Source organism: Glycine soja, chromosome 20, assembly GCF_004193775.1.
Source record: "Glycine soja cultivar W05 chromosome 20, ASM419377v2, whole genome shotgun sequence".
In the NCBI taxonomy this organism is placed as follows: Eukaryota; Viridiplantae; Streptophyta; class Magnoliopsida; order Fabales; family Fabaceae; genus Glycine; species Glycine soja.
Window position 1 is genome coordinate 3,035,915 of NC_041021.1, and position 19,173 is coordinate 3,055,087.

Genomic DNA, 19,173 nt, shown 5'->3' on the forward strand with positions numbered 1-19,173 from the left:
TTGTATGTTACGATGATTTGATTCAATAATAATTAAAATAATTATAAAAAATTCAATCAAAATAATATGTTTACTATTACTATTAGCACCAACTTTGAATAAATTAAATAAATATTAATTAATTACATGTTAATAATTGAATAGATAAATTAATAATATCAGTTAAAGTATTATATATTAACCTTAATGATATCATAATTCAAATTAAAAATTTGAAATTTTAAAATCTTGCATGATGAGTTTCAATTTTATAGAGACATTAAACATAAAATGTAGAGAAAAAATCTATAAAATTGCAACCAATGCATTTCAGAAAACCATCGATTTGCAAGCTCCTTTTACTTCCAAAATCCCGAAATTGCTATAAATTAAAATAGAGAAAGAAGAAAATGTGATAAACAAAATACTCTTCACTATATGTGTCTCTCCTTCATAAATCGGGTTTATATTACTGGCATTAATTTCCATAACTTCGTTATTATCAAAACGAAAACATCATATCATATTTTTAATGGAAAAAAAATTTCATACGAAAGTGAAATGAATAAAATAACTAATATTAAATAAGTCAGTGTAACTAATATAAAAAATGTGTTTTCAATTTACGTTTTTCAGCGAACTGTAAACAATAAAATGCATTGTCTGGAAACCATAATGATTAAATTACAACTTTAAACTGTCAAAACAAAGTAACATAAAAATTTCTTCATCAATCAAAATGGGGTCATCATCACTCTATTTTTCTCAGAACATAGTAACTCTTTTTCACCTCCTCAGTTGCAGTTTCACCATCCTGTCAATACAAAAATATTGAATGATATAAGAAACAATCTAAGGCTATCATAAAAATTGCAAGAAAAACATAAATTTAATAAAGAAAATCACAACTGATAAAATCCAAATATACTAAATTTTGTTTATGAATTGATAACAAAAAAAAAGCACTCGGTATCATAAAAATATATCAACTTCGTGAAAATGTCTTTGATCACATGGGTACAATAAAAATGACTTCCAGGTTCATATATTTTATTTATGACATTCAAAATTTTTTTGATGGAAAGTATCAAATTAAAATACAAATTTAAATAATAATAATAATAATAATAATTAAACAAAAAAAAAGCACTGGGTAGCGTTACCCACACATCCTTACCCCATAGTTGCAATTCTGCAGATTGCTCACAGCATCTAGACAAAACAAATGAAATATATAATAGATATTAGTATTCCGAAGGGAAAGTATCAACTTGGATGACAATGATTTAACAAAATACCATAAAAAATATAGCAACTCTGCCTTGAAAAAGTCTTTAGCATCGCCATTATCACTTTAGTAGCAAAAATAAATCAGCAATAACTCTTGCAGCAAAAATGATAGAAGATAATTTAATAAAAAAAGGGAGAAAATATAAAAATGACACCTTTATTCTTGAACACAATCAGCACCGTCGTTAGCCAATCCCAAAAATCAAACAACACAAAATCATACCACAAAAAATTAGACAAAAAGAAACGGGCAAAAAATAGATAAAAATGAAACCTTTATTCATCAACACCGCCCTGTGAAAAAGAAACGAACAACAAATAGATAAAAATGGAACCTTTATTCATCAACACCGCCCTTTGAATCATATTGTTGCAAAAAATCAGCAACAACTCTTCTAGCAAAAATGGTAGAAGATCATTTTAAAAAAAAACGAAAAAGAATAAAAGAGAAACAAAAAGACACCACTCATAGCAAAAATGACAGAAGATAATTTTTTTAAAAAAGGAGAAAATGACACATTTATTCTTCGACACCTTCAGCACTATCGTTAGCCTGTCTCAAAAATCAAACCACAAATCATAACTCTTGTAGAAAAAATGGCAGAAGATAATTATTTTAAAAAAGCAAATTAGGAAAAAATGGGAAAAAATAACACTTTTATTCTTCAACACCTTGTCCCAAAAATCAAACCACAAAAAATTAGAAAAAAGGGGAAAAAATAGATAAAAATGGAACATTTATTCTTTAACACTACTCTATGAAACATATTGTTGCAAAAAATCAACAACAACTCTTGTAGCAAAAATGACAGAACATCATTTTTTAAAAAATAAACGAAAAAGAATAGAACAGAAACAAAAAGAAATCAGCAAAACTCTTGTAGCAAAAATGACAAAAGATAAATTTTTTTAAAAAGGAAATTAGGAAAAAAGCAAAAAAAAATGACACATTTATTCTTCAACACCTTCAGGACTGTCGTTACGAACCTGTACTCATGTAGAAAACAAAATAAAGACAGAAAACCCAAAAAAAATTAAGCTTTTGTGTTTACGAATCTGTACTGATGAAGTTTTTGGGATAAAAATCGCAACTTTAATGTGTTCTTCCACCTTCTCTGCATACAACATGCAAAAAAATATATTGAACCATTACACCACCAAAAAGGATGAAAACACAAAAAGCTGGGTATAGGAAGCAATGAGCACGGTGAAAAAGGTTCAGTAACACAAAAAAAAAATTAAACTTTTGTATTGCAAGAAGTCAGAAAACAAAATAAAGGCAGAACACCAAAAAAAAATTTAAGCATTTGTGTTTTCCAACCTGTAGTCATGGAGTTTTTGAGATAAAAATGACAACTTTAATGTGTTCTTCCAACTTCTCTGCATACAACATACCAAAAAATATATTGAACCATTATACCACCAAAAAAGGACGAAAACACAAAAAGTTAGGCATATGAAGCAATGAGCACGTTGGAGAAAGCTCAGGAACACAAAAAAATTTAAACTTTTGTATGGGCAAAGCGTCGTAACCTCGAAAAAGAACAGTAACCTCGAGTCCTATTGTTGCAACCCTTGCATGGGCAAAGCGCCGTAACCTTCAACACCACCGTTAGCCTGTCCCAAAAATCAAACCACAAAAAATTAGGCAAAAAAAGGAGAAAAAATAGATAAAAATGGAACCTTTATTCTTCAATACCTTTATTCTTTAGTAGCCTATCCCAACTCTACCATGGACAAAGCCTCGTAACCTTCAGCACCGTCGTTAGACTGTCCTAAAAATCAAACCACCAAAAATTAGACAAAAAAGGGAAAAAATAGAATATTGACGTGGAACAAAATATGGACGGACGCAAAAGAATAAAGGAGGAGAAACAAAAACGGGATGGATGCAAAAGAATAAAGGAGGAGAAACAAAAGCGGAGAAGAAAAAGAGGAGAAGTTGAGGAAGAAAAAAAAGAGGAAATTGAATATTGATAGAGAAGAAAAGAGAAGAAGTTGAGGAAGAGAAAGATGAGGGGAAGAATCTGGACGGATGCAAGAGAAATGAAAGAGAGAGAATAAAATTCTAGAATTAAGGAGAATTAAATGGTGCGGTGAAATCCGGCAATTAGAAAGTGATATGTGACTTGGTGGTTGTGAAAATAAGGAATTGCAACAATTGACACAAAGAAGAGAGAAGGGGTCTTGTAAAACACAAACATTCAAAAAGGGATGAAGCCTTCAAGTGGCAATGAGCACAGAAGCATAACAGAGGGTTTATTATTGGACAGGTGACAACACACGACAATGAGCAAAGAAGCATAAAAAAAGGTTTATAATTGAACAAGTGTCAACATGACAGAGTCTGATAGTGGGACAGACGGCAAAAGGACAGAGCTCCGGTAGTCAGGCCTAAGGGTCTTAATAGATAGAGATAGAGATTATAAAAAAGAGAAGGATTATGAGACTTGATAAAAACAAACCATTTGGATAGTGGTTCTAATTAACTCTTCAATAAATGAGGCACGCATGTTTAACGCCGAAAGGGATCTATTCTTAGAAATGTATATATTGATGCTTCTGAAAAATAGGATTGGACCGGCTGGTTTAACAAGTTATTAGAAACCGTTTGTTCTGCTTATGCAACAAGGTATACAATAAATGAGGCAAGCTTTTACTCAAGTTTCAATATTAGGCATCCATCCGTTTTAATTCTTCTGCTGAACACCCTCAGATAGAGGGAGATATTGCTAGTGTAAAAGATATAATATTGTTAATTAATTAAAATTTATAATAAAAATATGACTTTAATTAAACGTTAAAAACATTTACAATATCACAAGTGTCTCTCTCTACCTATTGAATCATATATTAATACTTTTATCGTACCCACATAGTTGTCACTCGTATAGCTGAATTTTGCATATATAAAAAAATTGAACATAATTTTTTACTTTAAATACATCATTTTAGTACATATGAATGCAATGAGATTTTATAGTATTATACGAATCCTATCATATATGATAATTATAATTGAATAACAATGTAAATTTTTTTTATATTATCTTTTTTTGTTTGATGAATAATTATTTATATTATCAATACATAAAATATTTACCCTAAATTAAATAAAATACTATTTTTTTAACATATATATATATATATATATATATATATATATATATATATATATATATATTAGATAAAAGTAGTGGGATATATAAGACAAGTATAGAGAATATATAGGGCTTAAGTTTGTTTGAATGGAAAGTAAAAAGGAAAATAGTAGAAGGAAAAAGAGATTTTGAATTCTCTGATCTCAACCTATTTAATTGTATAGAAAAGTAGGTAAAAAAATGAATAAGTGATATAATGTTTTTTTACCTCGATAAAATGAATAGAATCAAATGGACCCTAGTGAGAAAGATACGTAGAAAATTAAAAAAAGTGAATGGTTTTCTCAAATTTTAAGTTTTCTTAAAGATAGAAAGCTTTCATGTAAGTCTCACGTTAATTAGTTTTCCTTTCTTCTATTTTGTTACTGCAATCCAACGAGCAAAAATATAGTATGTTTTCCTTACTCCGCATCCGTCTAATTTATCCTGACATCTTATTTTCTCATATTGTTGTTATTATTACTTCATCTTTAATTATATATCATTTTAATTAATTCACCTCCCTTAAAAATAATTAATTTAATTAATCATATTAAATCTTTTAATTAATTATATTATCATTTCGAAATTGCTCTTTCTTATTTTTTTATCTAATTAATTGATTTTTATTAATATTTGAAAAAAAACAATTAAGTAAGAGTTTATAAAAAAAAATAATTAATGGATCTAAAAGTTTTAAAAAATAATCCTATAAAAGGAACAAATAAATTTTTTAAAAATATCTTATAATTGAAGAAAAAGGGACAACTTATTACAATACAAAAACACTAATTGATTCAATCCATTAATTTGTACCAATAATGCTAAGAAAGGCTATTAGAATTCAGTTTGTATAATTTTTTCAATAATTATATATCCTCATCGACTTTTTCAAAAACTAATATACTTGTTTTCTGAGATAATTTAATAAACTTTTATAGTTAATTAGAAAGCTCTCGTAGCTTCAAATTTATACAAAGTTGGTATAAAACCTTGGGAACAATCTTGTGATATCAATTGGTCAAACCGTAGTTAATGTGATGGAAAAGTTGCCCTCATGTATGCATGCATTCAAGTATAGGACTAACTTTATGCAAGCATCGGTAAATGCATTTATGTGTAGGTGCATCAATCTCATGCAGCAGCAGCAGTCAATTTTTCATTATATATATTTTTTTAAAAGAACATAGCATAAAGATCTGCAACACTTTCTGCCCAGGCTGCACATGTGATTACCTTTTAAAAATAGAGTAATATTTTGTTTTTTAAAAAAGGAGAACGTACTATTTAGTATATCACAAAATGTTTATAATAAAAAAAAAACTAACTCAATTGATTGAGTATAATATGTAAATTATATATTATAAATTTTTGATATTATTTTTAATTTTTACGGATAAAAATATATTTACAATAATCAAGGAGTTTAACTCAATTTATTAAGTATGATGCGTAAATTATTATAAATTCTGACATTATTTTTTATTGTTACGAATAAAAAAAATTATTTATAATATATAATATATACATACTCGTATTTTTAATTTCTTTTCATTATATCATCTGTGTTATTATATCACAAACAGAGTAGTCTTTCTTTTTCTTTTCTTTGTTTCTCTATCATATGTCATAGAAAATGAAGTAGAAGTAGCAGTTTTCTTTTGAATATTTCACACGCACAACTAGTTATAGAACACATAAAAGCCCATCGGTCTTTCTCTCATGTCATGCATAGATCACAGATGCTAAAGTCTAAAGACATCATGGAATCAGTTGTTATTGATACTTTATTCCCTTTGGAACTTCCACAGGCTAATATGCATTAAATGTTCAAAGGACACAATTTATATTTAAAGGAAAAATCTGACATGTATAATTCTCTTTTTTCTTCTTCCTAGAAAATTTACTTTGATCTTTTACGAAATTTCAAATACTACGTATGAAAACTGTATTAAAAAATGTTGTCAAGAAAATCAATTAAGATCCCATGCTTAAAGGTAAGTTTCCAAGGAAGAAAAGAATACCTGTCTTCCCCCACAAGGCACTTAATTCGAGTTCCAAACCAGACAACACATGCAAAGTATATTTAACCTTGCTTGTCCTAGGTTTCTTCCCTTTCAAATAAGCACCAACCACTCTATGATTAGTTGATATTAACAAAGCATATTGCTAATAAAAGGGAAGCTAGAGATCAGAAAAACCTTATTTCTTCCTATAGAATGGAAACTTTAATGAAGCAGATAAGGTTAGCAATTCTTTCTTTCACCCTATAGCAATGTTGGATGGTAACATGCATGTATCATTTATTGTAATTTCCTCACCAGTCATATAAGTTAGGTGAATGGATCATTTTAATTACAATAAATGATACATGCACCTAAATTACCATGTAGGTTGAGCTGACAATATAGAGTTATTAATGTTATCAAGGCTAGTTTGCAATATTTGAATATCAATCATTTTGTGAACCTAGTGTCTGATCAAGAATATCATACGCTTTTGGCATTAGTATATAACTCAGAAGGGTTATACATTAAATTATCTTAATTTCTGTTTTACATAATCTTTTTCACATATTAGAGGTCTTTTAACTAGGCATTCTTATATGCATACAACAACAATAGGTGTATATTGTATATAGTAGTTTTTTGTTCCATAAACATTGTCTATATGCTGAAAACTTTTTGCTAGAACGAAATTAACTGGTGCAGAGGAGGGGAATAAAGCTGATCTAGGTGGGAGCAGGGATCAGAAAATTACAACACAGAAAATCCTGTCCTTCAAAGGTGATGTAATTAATTTTTCCATTGCAGGGTTTGTTAATTATAAGTAGTAATAGGCAACAAACAATATCATCAGGAAAGAGCTGAGAATGTGGGATATGGTGCCACATCTTTAACAGAATGAAATTAATCACATGTCTCTGATTTTGTCCTCTTTACATGTCCTCCAACAAAAAAATTAATAACAATTTAAAAAGTAATATTCTCTCTTAATTGTTAACTGTTTTAAGTTGAAAGGTTGTTTTTTAATTAGAACAGGAAATGCCACATGAAATTGGGACTAGGTGATTTAATACCATCTTTAACTAAGTTAAGGGGAAAAAGGAGGGAGAAAAAAAACATATTAAAGCTTTTTTATATATATAATCTTACAACAAGAAATTGGTTTCTGGATTATGAAAGAGAGTTTCTTACATCCTCAGGGCTCAAAGAACTTATTGGCTATTGTACATTGACTGATTTACATAGTTGATGTGACAAACTATAAGTATCATTAATAATTAAACTAGAAAAGTATTGAATAAAAAAAGCAATAGTTTATAAATGAAACATACAATTTATAAAGGGGAGCATATAAGAACTTCCAAGTGAAATTGTGAACACTTTGATGAGGCAGATAAAAGAATTAGCCAATCTGTTAATTAATAACCTCTAGTGAAAATTTTCTACAGATAAGAAAAAGGCTCAGAATTGGTTTCAGAGACAATTTTCAAGAAGCATGAGTCATGATTATGACGCAGAAATGGAGCATGCCACAGCAGTAGCTGCTGCTGCATTCGCAATTTTTTCACAAGAGGTTTCACAAATTCAACAACAAAAGAAAATGAGGGAGAAACCTTTGCCCAGGGGCAAAAGCAAGGTGGATGATCCAAAACCTCCGATTTCTCAGTTTGGAGGCACATCAAGGCAGTTCTCAGGTAGTTAAAGACATGAACACAACTAATCCAAAGGATTGGTACAATCCGTATTCAATTTTTACTGTATGCAAAATTCCCTTGACTCAATAACAATCACACATCGTGAAGGAGATTAATCTCCGACCTAAGACAAAACAAAAAAGACATGAACACAAAACATGAATCATAATAATACGACTAAATTATATTTACACCTCATTTTCTTTTAGATTACACAAAATCTTTGTATCTTTTCAATCTCTATTTTAATCTTTTTAGCTGTTTAAAAAAATTATAGTGACACCTATTAACCTCTTTAATTATTTGAAAAACACTGCATCTTGAGGATATTGTTGTAAAAGTTAAAAAAACCGGAGAAGTCTATCAAATTTCACAAGTTAAAATCCCAAGAAATATCAGTATAATTTACTCTAATCATTTATAGTCTCTTCGACACAATTGACACAATTATGATGAACTGCATCTGCAATGGTTCACATGCAGGGTCATTTAAACCCCCAAATGATCAAATTAACAATGCTACAATGGATTTAAAGAGGCCTGAAAAGACCATGACCCCACCATCAAGTTTTGGTGAAAAGGTGAAAAGTAGCACTGATGGTAAAAAACCTGAGATCCAAGCCCCAAAAAGGATTCCAACTTTTGGTGATGAGGACTTGGTCAACACTGGTGAAATAAAACCTGAGACCCTACAATTACCAAGAGTTCCTCCACCAGTTCATCAGCAAATGCCTTTAAAGCCGTCACCACCTCGGCCACCATCACCACCGCCACCGATCAGGCCGACTTCAGCAAGACCAGGTGCCAATGAAACAAAAGCTGATGCCTGGGAGAGGGAGGAGCTGGAGAAGATCAAAGAAAGGTATATATACTTATCTTATCACTGTTATATGATTGGATAGAATGAAAAAAATAAAAAAAAAATGAAATTAAGAAAAAATATTTAAATTAAAATAGTAGATAAAAGTGGGATCTATACCAAAAAATTTTAACTTTCTACCCATTTTTTTCTTCCTCCCAAACCTAGGTTTGGATATTTTTGAAAAATTCAAACCAAATCAAACTGATTCACTTTTTGAATAAAAACAGTGCAACATAAATAACTTTAATTCAAAATCAATTCTAATCAGAATTAGTTTAATTGAAAATCAAAATTGCAAACATTCACCTCAACAGACACTTAAAGTAGTTTCTAAATTTACGTTAAAAACTAGTTAATTGGTGTGATTTGGTTCATTTGGTTATTTTGCACTCTCCCATTTATCGGTTGTTTTGAGTTGACATTCTAGCAAAGAAACCATTCTCAATCAGGACTTGAATAAGTGCTTTCTGAATTTAAAGCGCGTATACCCTCTATATTTTTCTTCCCTAATACAAAAATAACACTCCAGTAAAATTAAAAAAATAAAATAAAATTCAATCAGGTCATTTTTCATTCATGCATTTCATAATTGTCAGCTACGAGAAGTTGCTGGAAACGATAGATTCATGGGAAAAGAGGAAGAAGGCGAAAGCAATACGCAAGCTAAATAAGCATCAGGTGAGGTTTTCTCCCTCAACTCCACAACATATTCATGCTTAATTAAAATTATATGTTCAAATGTAGTGCTTACAGTTTAATTTTGACATGTAAATATTTTAATACCATAAATTAATAAGAAATCTTTTTAAACCTAATTTGTATAGTGACTATCATAAAAGTTTAATAATTTTATCATTCATGTAAATTGATATAATATCATATTAATTTTGACAAAAAGTTAAAAAATTAGTTAAAAGTTAAAAAACTAACTAATAATTGAAAGCTGAAGCCGAAAAATTAGCATATTAAACAATAAGTGTTTAATAAAACTAATTGTTGAAGCAGTTGAAAAGTATAAAATAACATATAAATAATAAAATCATGATTTATTTTAAAAAAATAATAAAAAAAATAAATAAATATATTAAAAATAAAAGTAAAAGAAAATATAAAAAGTTAAATGTTAGATGATAGAGTTTTAAAAAACGTTATTTCAATTTCAAAAAATACTAGAAATTATTAAAAAAGTTTGTTTATCAAACAATCAAATAACTTTTTCTATTGGTGTATTTGTATTAAATTCTACTACTTAATTATTGAATATTTATGAAACATGCAGCATAGTGAAAGTGAGCGGAAAAGGGCGAAAGTGTTGAAGAATTATCAAGATAAGATGAACTATATAAGTCAAATTGCAGGGGGAGCAAGAGCACAAGCAGAGGAAAGACGAAGGAATGAAGTGCTCAAAGCAAAAGAGAAGGCAAATATAATTAGAACAACAGGCAAAATTCCAGGGCCATGCTCTTGCTTCTAACAACAACAAATATATTTGTACATATTACATAACTGAGTTTGGGTATAACAAAAAGGAATATGTAATTATTTGTTTTATAATTCTAAGGTTTCTAACTGTACAACTCTCAGTACTCATTTGTAGCGGGATAATTTTCCATTTTATATGAAAAAAAGGAAAGGAGGGGAAAAATATTCTGTAAAACTGAACACATGTGGAGCTAAATTTGGTGTAAATTAGTTCCTGTTTTCTTGATTTCTTTGGAGTTTGATTACCACACTTTATGAATGAGACAAATTAATTTCTATCCATAAAGCTAAACTTTGATTAGTGGAGAAGGGAGTTTTAGGTGAACAAAATAGTTTAAAATCTCTACTTTTATAATTTTCTAAAATAAAAAATTGTTTGATTTTATCTACTGTGTAGAGGTAATTAGTATCAAAGTGTGGGGTTGATGGACTAATAATGGGTTATTAAAAAAATTTAACTAACTTAACCGGCCCCAAATGTACAACACTCTTTTTTAACTTATTCTCTTTTATTGAATGAAATTCATGCAAGAAGTCTGTTGTGTATGGTAAAGAAGTGTGAAAAAGAATAAAAAGAGTGAAAAAGAGATTAAATATTTTAATTGAAGTGGTTGGGAAATAAGAAAAAAAATACAAATTTACCAAAATTCCATTTTACCCTAACACAAAAAAAAATAATATTTCTAGCGACTCTTTGATATGAAAACATTATTTTTATATAATTTAAAGACATATATAATTGATTGTGCAATGCAATGGCATAATCGATGATATGCCTCGTTAATCTGTTTGCTGGATTGAAGGCAAATAATAGATTATGCAAATGGCATAGGCAGAGGACACATGAAAGCAATTTACAAAAACAGTGAAGAGATAATTGATTATAGGATCAGCATAATTGACTATGACACATATTTGCAACCTGATTTCATGCTTCGGTGGCAATTAGTAGCACGAGCGCATGAGGGTTAATTTGGGCAACTCGTGAAAAAAGAGGAGTCAGACTTACTTTTACTATTTATTAATTTCATACTCTATCACCTCTTTTTTTAGATGAAAGTAGCTAGGGTGGCTCAAAATTGCGTGAGACCCACCAACTTTTAAAAACTTTCCACTGAGTTTCACCTCTGAAAAATGATCATTACTTTCAACTGGGTCTCAAAATTGCGTGAGACCCATACGCATATGAAATAAGACTAACAAGAAAGTTCAATAATAATAATAAAAAAAAAATTAACAAGAAAGTGTGTTAGAGAAAAATACTTTTTTTAGAAGAAGAGAAAAATACTTGAAAGCCAGTTCCTTAATTATTCCTTTCTTGTACGAAAGATAATGAGATTCTAAACGTCCATATCATATTCTCATACCTCAATACATGAATTTGAGGATACTTTATAAGAGAAGAAACTTCGACACAATTCAACATTAACATCATAGTTATATACATACACAAGACAAGGGAAGCAAGTACTTAGCTAAAAGGAAGCCAGCCGGAAGTACTCTTGTTTGGAATTAGAATTAAGAGAACGAACAAAAGTCACTAACTCTACAAAGTACAATCACCAAATCATATTTATTCAACTTACATCACATAAGAACAACAGCAGCAACAGCACTAGAACTAGAAGTGAGAAATTAAAGACTTCTTTTTTTACAATAACAAGATTTGGATCCTTAATTTGATATGCATATTATCCAAATCTCACTGCCACTAGACCTAAAACGAAAAGTTAAAAGACTTTTTTTTACAGAATCTGATACCTCGTCCATATTATTCAAATCCCACAACAAGGTAAAAAAAAAACAATCAATGGTTTTATTTAATTGATAGCTGAAATTAGTAGTACTGCTCTTGAACTACTTTTTGAAGAAGCCTCCAGCCAAGTTTGCAAGACCACCTAACCCACCACCACCACCACCACTTTCTTCACCTTTTGACTCTGCAGGCTGAGAAGGAGCACCACCACCACCACCCTGGTAATTATGTAGATAATCAGCAGCCTTGTCAACATATTGCCCTATGCCTTGTTTGTCATCAAGCTTTGCATACTTCCCCGCCGCGTCGAGAAGATCACCCGCGGCGTCCGCCAACTTTGCCTTGTCCACCTTGTCGCTCTCCCTCTTTAGGGCGGACTGCGCCGCCTCCGCCACCAGCTTCGCGCTCGCGATGAGCTCGGTGGTCGACTGCTCGCTGGGTGGCTTAATGTTATGGGATTCTTCGGAAGCCATTGATACAATGTTACTTGCTTATTGCAGCTTTTGAGAGAACTGTTCTGTGTTATTTATAGATGTCACTATGATATTAGTATAAAAGTGTATCTTTCAAATAATAATAAATTTTATATTTAATTATTTATTTACTTGTTATAGTTTTTAAATTTATCTTTTTTAATTCTTAAATGAATTTTTTAGTTTACATTTTAATTATTAAAAAATAGATATTTGTTGTTAAAAGTTAAAAAAATTTAATAATATTATTCTTTTAAGGATTAAAATGTAAAAGAATTAAAAAATTTACTTATAGGACTAAAAACTTAGTTACTATCAGGAAAAAGAATAAATTTAAAAATTAAAAGAAGTAAATCTTGGTAAGGACTTTCAACACATAAGATGAATATATATATATTTTTTTTTTTAATTTTTTTTTTAAAAAAAAGCAATTAGGATTCAGAGGTGGACCAAGTGAGGTGGGAGAGATTCTGTGAAAGAAATATCAGTGAAATTTGTGTGGTGCAAGATATGTGGTTCTGGCTTATGCCCTTATCTGTTTTGAGCATTAACACATGTCGTGTGGTACTGTTTACTTTGAGTGTCGGCAAAACCTTGTTGCATTCTGAGCTTATTGAGCAATGACTTCCACGGCCGTGTCTAAAAAATTTGCGACTTGGACAATTTTTTTTATACAAATATAATATATATTATTATTTATTATACTAATATTCTAATTTTACAAATTCTGTAGCAATACCAGTATATTTAATATTATTTAGATGTAATTGATTTATCATTTTTTCATCGATTGAACTAATTTTGTATCTTTTTACAAATAGTAACAAATTTATTAAGATTGAATCAATTTTTTTAACTTTTTCTTTATTTTTTAAAATCAAATTTATAATTTTTATTTGAAATTCTCTATCACGAAAAACATATAATATAATAAAATAAAAGGAAATAATAAAGTATTTAAATGAAATAACTTTTCAAAGTAAACAAAAATAAGAAAATAAAAAAAAGCTTTTATTTGCACAATGATTTTACAAAACTGGAAACAAATAAAATTAATTGTATTCAATCGATTCCAATTTTATAGGTACATTAAAATAGCTTTTGGTTTTCTCAATTAATTTTGGTATTGAAATAATGACAATATTATCTTACACGAATAAGTATTAATCAATTATGATAGTTATTTTAATTGAATTTACAATCATTTATATGATACTAAGGATAAATTCTTTTAAAAAAATATACTAAGACTAAATCTACTATGAATAATAATTAATGCCAAAAACAATAATTATTATGAGTTATATAAAGTATATACTAATAGTTGAAAAAAATATGAGGCCTAAGATCTCTGTCTAACTTGCCCAAAAGCTAACACGACCCAGAAGTCATGTTAATACGAAATATTTACTTTGTCAGAGACGATTTGACTCATTTTCATGAGAATCATAAACCTATATTAAGCTAATATTTTCTTCTTAATATGGTGTAATCCATATTCGACATCAGAATTTAAATATTAAATAACTTAAGACACATACGTCACTTTAGTTCTTGTACTTGTGCTGCCCGTTGTTGTAAGACATTGTGATTGCTTGATATATAACGGTTGAAGATTTGCAGTTGGGTGGGGAAACCGATTTTCCACTTAATTATTAAATTCTGCATTAGGCACACTATAGGCCAAGTAAGACGGTATTATTTCAGCCAAGTAGCAAATTAATGAACAATGGTGCATCTTGCTTGGATTTACGTCTAAGAATGGCAAAATTGTAAAATTGATCCCACTTTATTTCTAATTTTAAATTTGGTCTCCCAGTTTTTTAATTCATGAATTTCGTCTTCCTATTTGATAAAATCTTACAATGTTGGTCCCACATGTCACAATTAGACGTTGACCGTTAGACAGTGATGTTGACTATCACGTGTCAATGTTTGGTAGGTCATTGAAACAATTGACGATTTTTAACCCGCAGTGGTAAATTTTTTTTTTACGGTGAAGGAAACCCTAAAAGCCACAACTTGAGAAATCCCTAACCCTAAAACTGTCTGCAGCGATTTCGTCCTCGTGGTCATCGAAGCAGCAACCTAGAGTTGTTCGTGGCTGGGTGGTCGGCATCGCTGCGTCGTCGTCCTGGTGAAGGTTTTGGTGTCGTCCCTAAAACCCAGTGTTTGGGTGTCGTTCGTAAACCTCAGCATGGAAAGGAGTTCCTCATCGTACACCTCAGAGGCCCGAAGTCGCGTGGTGTGTTTGTGTAACGTAGAGGCTCCACTGGTGACATCGTGGACCGAGGATAATCCAGGGAAGCATTTTTATGGTTGTGGTCTATACAAGGTAAGGAATAATTTGGTAGGTCAGATGTTATAGTTTATTTGTTGATTCTTTTTTGTTATTTTGGGCATGTAGGTTATAGGTAGGAAAGGGTGTAACTATTTTGAGTGGCACGATCCAGTTGCCAACATTTGTCAAAAGAAGATCACTGTAACATTGATGAAGAAGGTTGATGAATTGAAATTGAGGGAAAAGGATTTGCTAACCAAGATGAGTGACATGAAGATGAAGGGAAAATTTTTAGGGATTGTATTGGTTTTTTCTTGGGTCTGTGTTTGGTTGTTATTGTTTTTATTATGTAGCAGAGGAATGTGATTTCATAATGTAGTAGGAGAATGTAATTTGACAATGTAGTAGCAGGGGAATGTAATTGGCTGTTGGTCTTTTTTTTGCTGGGTCTCTGCAAATGGTAGTAATTTGGCACCATTATGTTGTTTATTTAGGAAGAAAGTAATGGTGATAATTTGGTTTTTTGTAATCTGTAGATTGTAATTGTTGAATTGTTCAATGGCTATGTTAATGACAGAAGATTTTATGGGTGTTCAAATTTGGTATTAATTTTATATTCAGCTTTGAAATATGTTTTGACTGAAATATAACTAAGTTTGTTTAGCCACTCTATTTTGAGAATTTAAGCTTGTGTCAAGGTTTTCATGTGTTTGGTTGTGACTGAAATATTCCTCAATCTGCAATGACGTCTTGTGAATGTTGTGAAATTAAGTCTTGTGACTTGAGTTTCAGTGATGGTGTTAAATAGGAACCAAAGTTGTTAATATTGGTTTAGCATTCTTCATAAGCAATGATGGTTGTCGGTCACTTTTCCGGGCCGGGATCGATAGATAAGTGGAAGTCATAAAAAAGAGATCTTTCTCTTCGCACCTAAGATCAAGAGGAAGGGTAGCTTAGGAATTAGAAATTCTTATGAAGCAAGAAAAGGGATGCGCTTTCGCGCTAGTCGCTCATCCGCAAACCAATCCAAATCCTCAGGTGTGTACCGAGAGGGATGAATTCTAGTTAACAAAAAATGTGGTTCTTAACATAAGCTTGTAGAGTGTAGACTCATTCCTTAACTAGGAAACATGAACAAAATGAATTACAATGATGATTATTTTTGGAGCTTCATCACAAATCTCACTAAACTGTTAGATTTGTAATATCCCACGAGATTTGTAGTATCACCATATTGCAAAAAACAAGGCAGCTATAATAGTGTAATAAACTTCAGAGATTTGTGTTGACTACATTTGTAGATGAGCTCATAATTGTTTGATATTGTTCAAACTTTAATTAGAGCAAATGCTAAAAACTTAATGACTGCATTACAAAGCCTCCTTAATGAACATAGATTGAAAAGCAAGTTCCAAAATGAAAATGGGGTAAACAAAATGAAAACAAGCCAGATATAACATTGTAATAAACTTCAGAGATTTGTCTTGACTACATTTATAGATGAGGTCATAATTGTTTGATATTGTTCAGACTTTAATTACAACAAATGCTAAAAACTTAATGAGTGCATTACAAAGCCTCCTCATTGAACATAGACACAAAACCAAGTTCCAAAATGAAAATAGGCTAAACAAAATGAAAACAAGCTAGCTATAACATTGTTGTGCCCAAGCACTCCTAGTCTGCTCCCTTAGCTGATTCGTGATTGTTGTGTTTCATTGGTGATGTCACCTCCTTGATGTGCTACAGATGTGGTCTGACTTGTGGTGAAAGCATTCTTTTGTTTCTTCGTTACAACAGGGGTGGGACATGGTGCTTGTCTCTTCAAGTTCTGTCAATATTTAACACAAATATTATAAGAATGGTGAAGGTAAGAAACTGTGGTAAATGAAATGTAAAACAGTTATTAAAGGCAAATTACCTTATTGCCCCCTTTTGGAATGCTCCTATCTGCAGATGTCTTTCCTTTACATGTCCTTTTGTTGTGACCAATTTTGCGACATTTTTTACAAACTACTGATTTTGCTTGTCTTGCCAAGTTGGACCTCTTGGTAAACTCATCATTTTTCTTGTTCCTTGCTTTCTTTGGTCGTCCAGGAGCTCTCCTCATCACTGGTGGAAGCATCACTGGTGTTTGTAAAGGAGGCCATAAGTTGGCTTCATTACATGGGTACACAATAAATGAATACGTCGTTAGCACAGTAGATTTCCTGCCAAATGCAAAAAGTAAACATATTCAATTCAAAACAAGTATTACAAAACAATAAGAAGGTGACTGAATGGAATTATAGAAAACAACACTTGTAATAAGAATTAACACAAAGTTTTGGTTCAGCACCATTGATCCAGTTAGCTCCCACTTTCTACAAGAACATTTCTGTTTTTTAAGATTCACAACAAATTTTTCCATGCCCTTTGACACCTCAAACAAAGATAAATCAGCATCACCACACCAATGTGCCCACCATGTTTCACATGCTTTTTTATTTTTTTCAATGATTTGCTAAATTTTGGGACAGATTGAACCCTCATACCTCATGAGGATAGTCCTCAGCTTCACAATTTTGGACCTTATGTAAAATCAGATTCCCTCAAGTAGAGTAATAATTGGTTTATCTTTGTACTCCATTATTACATTGTTGAATGCCTCACACATGTTATTCACTTGCAAATCACATTTTGTGTTTACCTTAAAGGTAGATCTTGTCCAAGCAGCAGGGTTTCACCTTTCCAAATCCTTCCAAGCTTCTACATCATAACTTTTAATCTACACCATGGCCTTTTCCCAATCGGGGGTAATTGTTGCTTGAGCTGCCATCCACATCAACTTTTTCATGTGTGCTCCCGGATACTTCTTCATCCAATTACCATACAAATGTTTGACACACAGTCGATGTTCCTCGTCTTCGCCAAGCTCCTTGATGATCTCAACCAACCCCTGAAAAAATAGTGCATAAATTAAATGAAAGCCCCAATTTGAAACCACTTCCAATAAAATAAATATTTACCTTTTGTTGGTCAAAAATGAAAGCCCAAAATCCTTCCTAAATACCATCTAAGTCAGCTATCAAGAGATCAATAAACCACTTCCAAGATGAATAATTTTTAGATTCCACTACAGCATAAGCAAGAGGAAACATTTGATTGTTTTCATCTTTACCTACTGCAGACAACAATTGCCCACCAAAGTCTCCTTTCAGAAAGCACCCATCCAAACCAATCAAAGGCCTACAAGTTGTTACAAATGCACTCTTACAAGCCTCTAGGCAGACATACATACATTCAAACACAGGACCATGAGGAGTTAAGTCACATTTGATCTTCACAGTGTTGTTCTTTGTTTTTTTCTATTAGCTCTGCAACATAACTTCTTAAATGTTTATACTAATCTCTGGTTGCACCTTCAATCTTTTCCATTGCCTTAACCTTTGTTCTGTATGCCTGATCCATACTCAATCTGAATCCCGACTTTTCTACAGCATAAGCAACTAAGGCTTTTAGCTTCATGTCGGGACTAAGCATTAATAATGACATCAACCTTTTTGCAACCCACTCAGGTGTAGCCCAACTATTTGTGGCAGTTCTAAAGCAACAATGGTCTTCTTTGAATGTCACTACCTTCCAATAAGTGGCTTGAATGGACTTGCTCACCCGTAAGTAGAAGGGATAACCCTTTTGTTTACAGATTGCAATGACCCTCTTCTTGTCATTTTTTTTAATCTCCAGATTCTTCTTAGAAATTACAGCAAAGGTCTAGATAGCCTCTAGAATTTGTTTCCTACTACTGAATTGTAACCCAACCTCAAACTTGACATCTTCATCATTTTTAGGCACCTTAAAACGAGGAAATCTAACTTTTTGGGGACCTTCATCTTCACTTCCAGGTGGAGTATCCAACTCATCAGAATATCCACCTTCATCAGCAAAATCACAATTTATTGAGTCTACTTTATTAGTATCAAATGTGGGGTCAGTACTTTGACTAAATGTCTCAAAGTCCAACCATGATGTCCAATCTGAGCTTTCTTCAAAGTCACTATCTGAAACTTCACTACAGTCGTTGCTATCATTATCATCTTCATCAGCCCCAACATCATCATCATCAGTTTCTTCAGCCCTCACATCATCATCATCTGCCTCACCCCCAACATCATCAACATCCACACCCTCAACAACAACCTCCATCTCACCTACAACACCAGCCTCATCT

At 31.3% G+C, this 19,173-nt stretch overlaps 2 protein-coding genes and 2 long non-coding RNA genes across 5 annotated transcripts; 2 read left to right on the top strand and 2 right to left on the bottom strand.

Moving 5' to 3' along the window:
• Nucleotides 1-602: 602 nt before the first annotated feature.
• Nucleotides 603-3,208, bottom strand: LOC114402342. Its single transcript, XR_003664419.1, has 5 exons — nt 2,969-3,208; nt 2,803-2,886; nt 2,591-2,649; nt 1,157-1,191; nt 603-793 (listed from the first exon to the last, which is right to left on the bottom strand). It is a non-coding gene; the product is annotated as an uncharacterized LOC114402342 (long non-coding RNA).
• Nucleotides 3,209-6,546: 3,338 nt separating this feature from the next.
• LOC114402703 (remorin-like) lies at nt 6,547-10,679 on the top strand. Of its 2 annotated transcripts, none has more exons than XM_028365357.1 (6): nt 6,547-6,654; nt 7,101-7,195; nt 7,864-8,109; nt 8,593-8,971; nt 9,568-9,649; nt 10,251-10,679. In XM_028365357.1, the coding sequence occupies exons 1-6, from the start codon at nt 6,629-6,631 to the stop codon at nt 10,443-10,445; spliced, it is 1,023 nt and encodes a 340-aa protein (XP_028221158.1). In that variant the 5' UTR covers nt 6,547-6,628; the 3' UTR covers nt 10,446-10,679. The 2 variants fall into 2 exon arrangements, with proteins under 2 accessions (XP_028221158.1, XP_028221159.1); XM_028365358.1 differs by having other exon boundaries at nt 6,554-6,654; nt 7,121-7,195.
• Nucleotides 10,680-11,955: 1,276 nt separating this feature from the next.
• LOC114401464 (nodulin-related protein 1-like) lies at nt 11,956-12,724 on the bottom strand. Its single transcript, XM_028363978.1, has one exon. The coding sequence runs from the start codon at nt 12,680-12,682 to the stop codon at nt 12,311-12,313; it is 372 nt and encodes a 123-aa protein (XP_028219779.1). The 5' UTR covers nt 12,683-12,724; the 3' UTR covers nt 11,956-12,310.
• Nucleotides 12,725-14,684: 1,960 nt separating this feature from the next.
• On the top strand, nt 14,685-15,539 carry LOC114402278. Its single transcript, XR_003664404.1, has 2 exons — nt 14,685-15,017; nt 15,090-15,539. It is a non-coding gene; the product is annotated as an uncharacterized LOC114402278 (long non-coding RNA).
• The last annotated feature ends 3,634 nt before the right edge of the window (nt 15,540-19,173 follow it).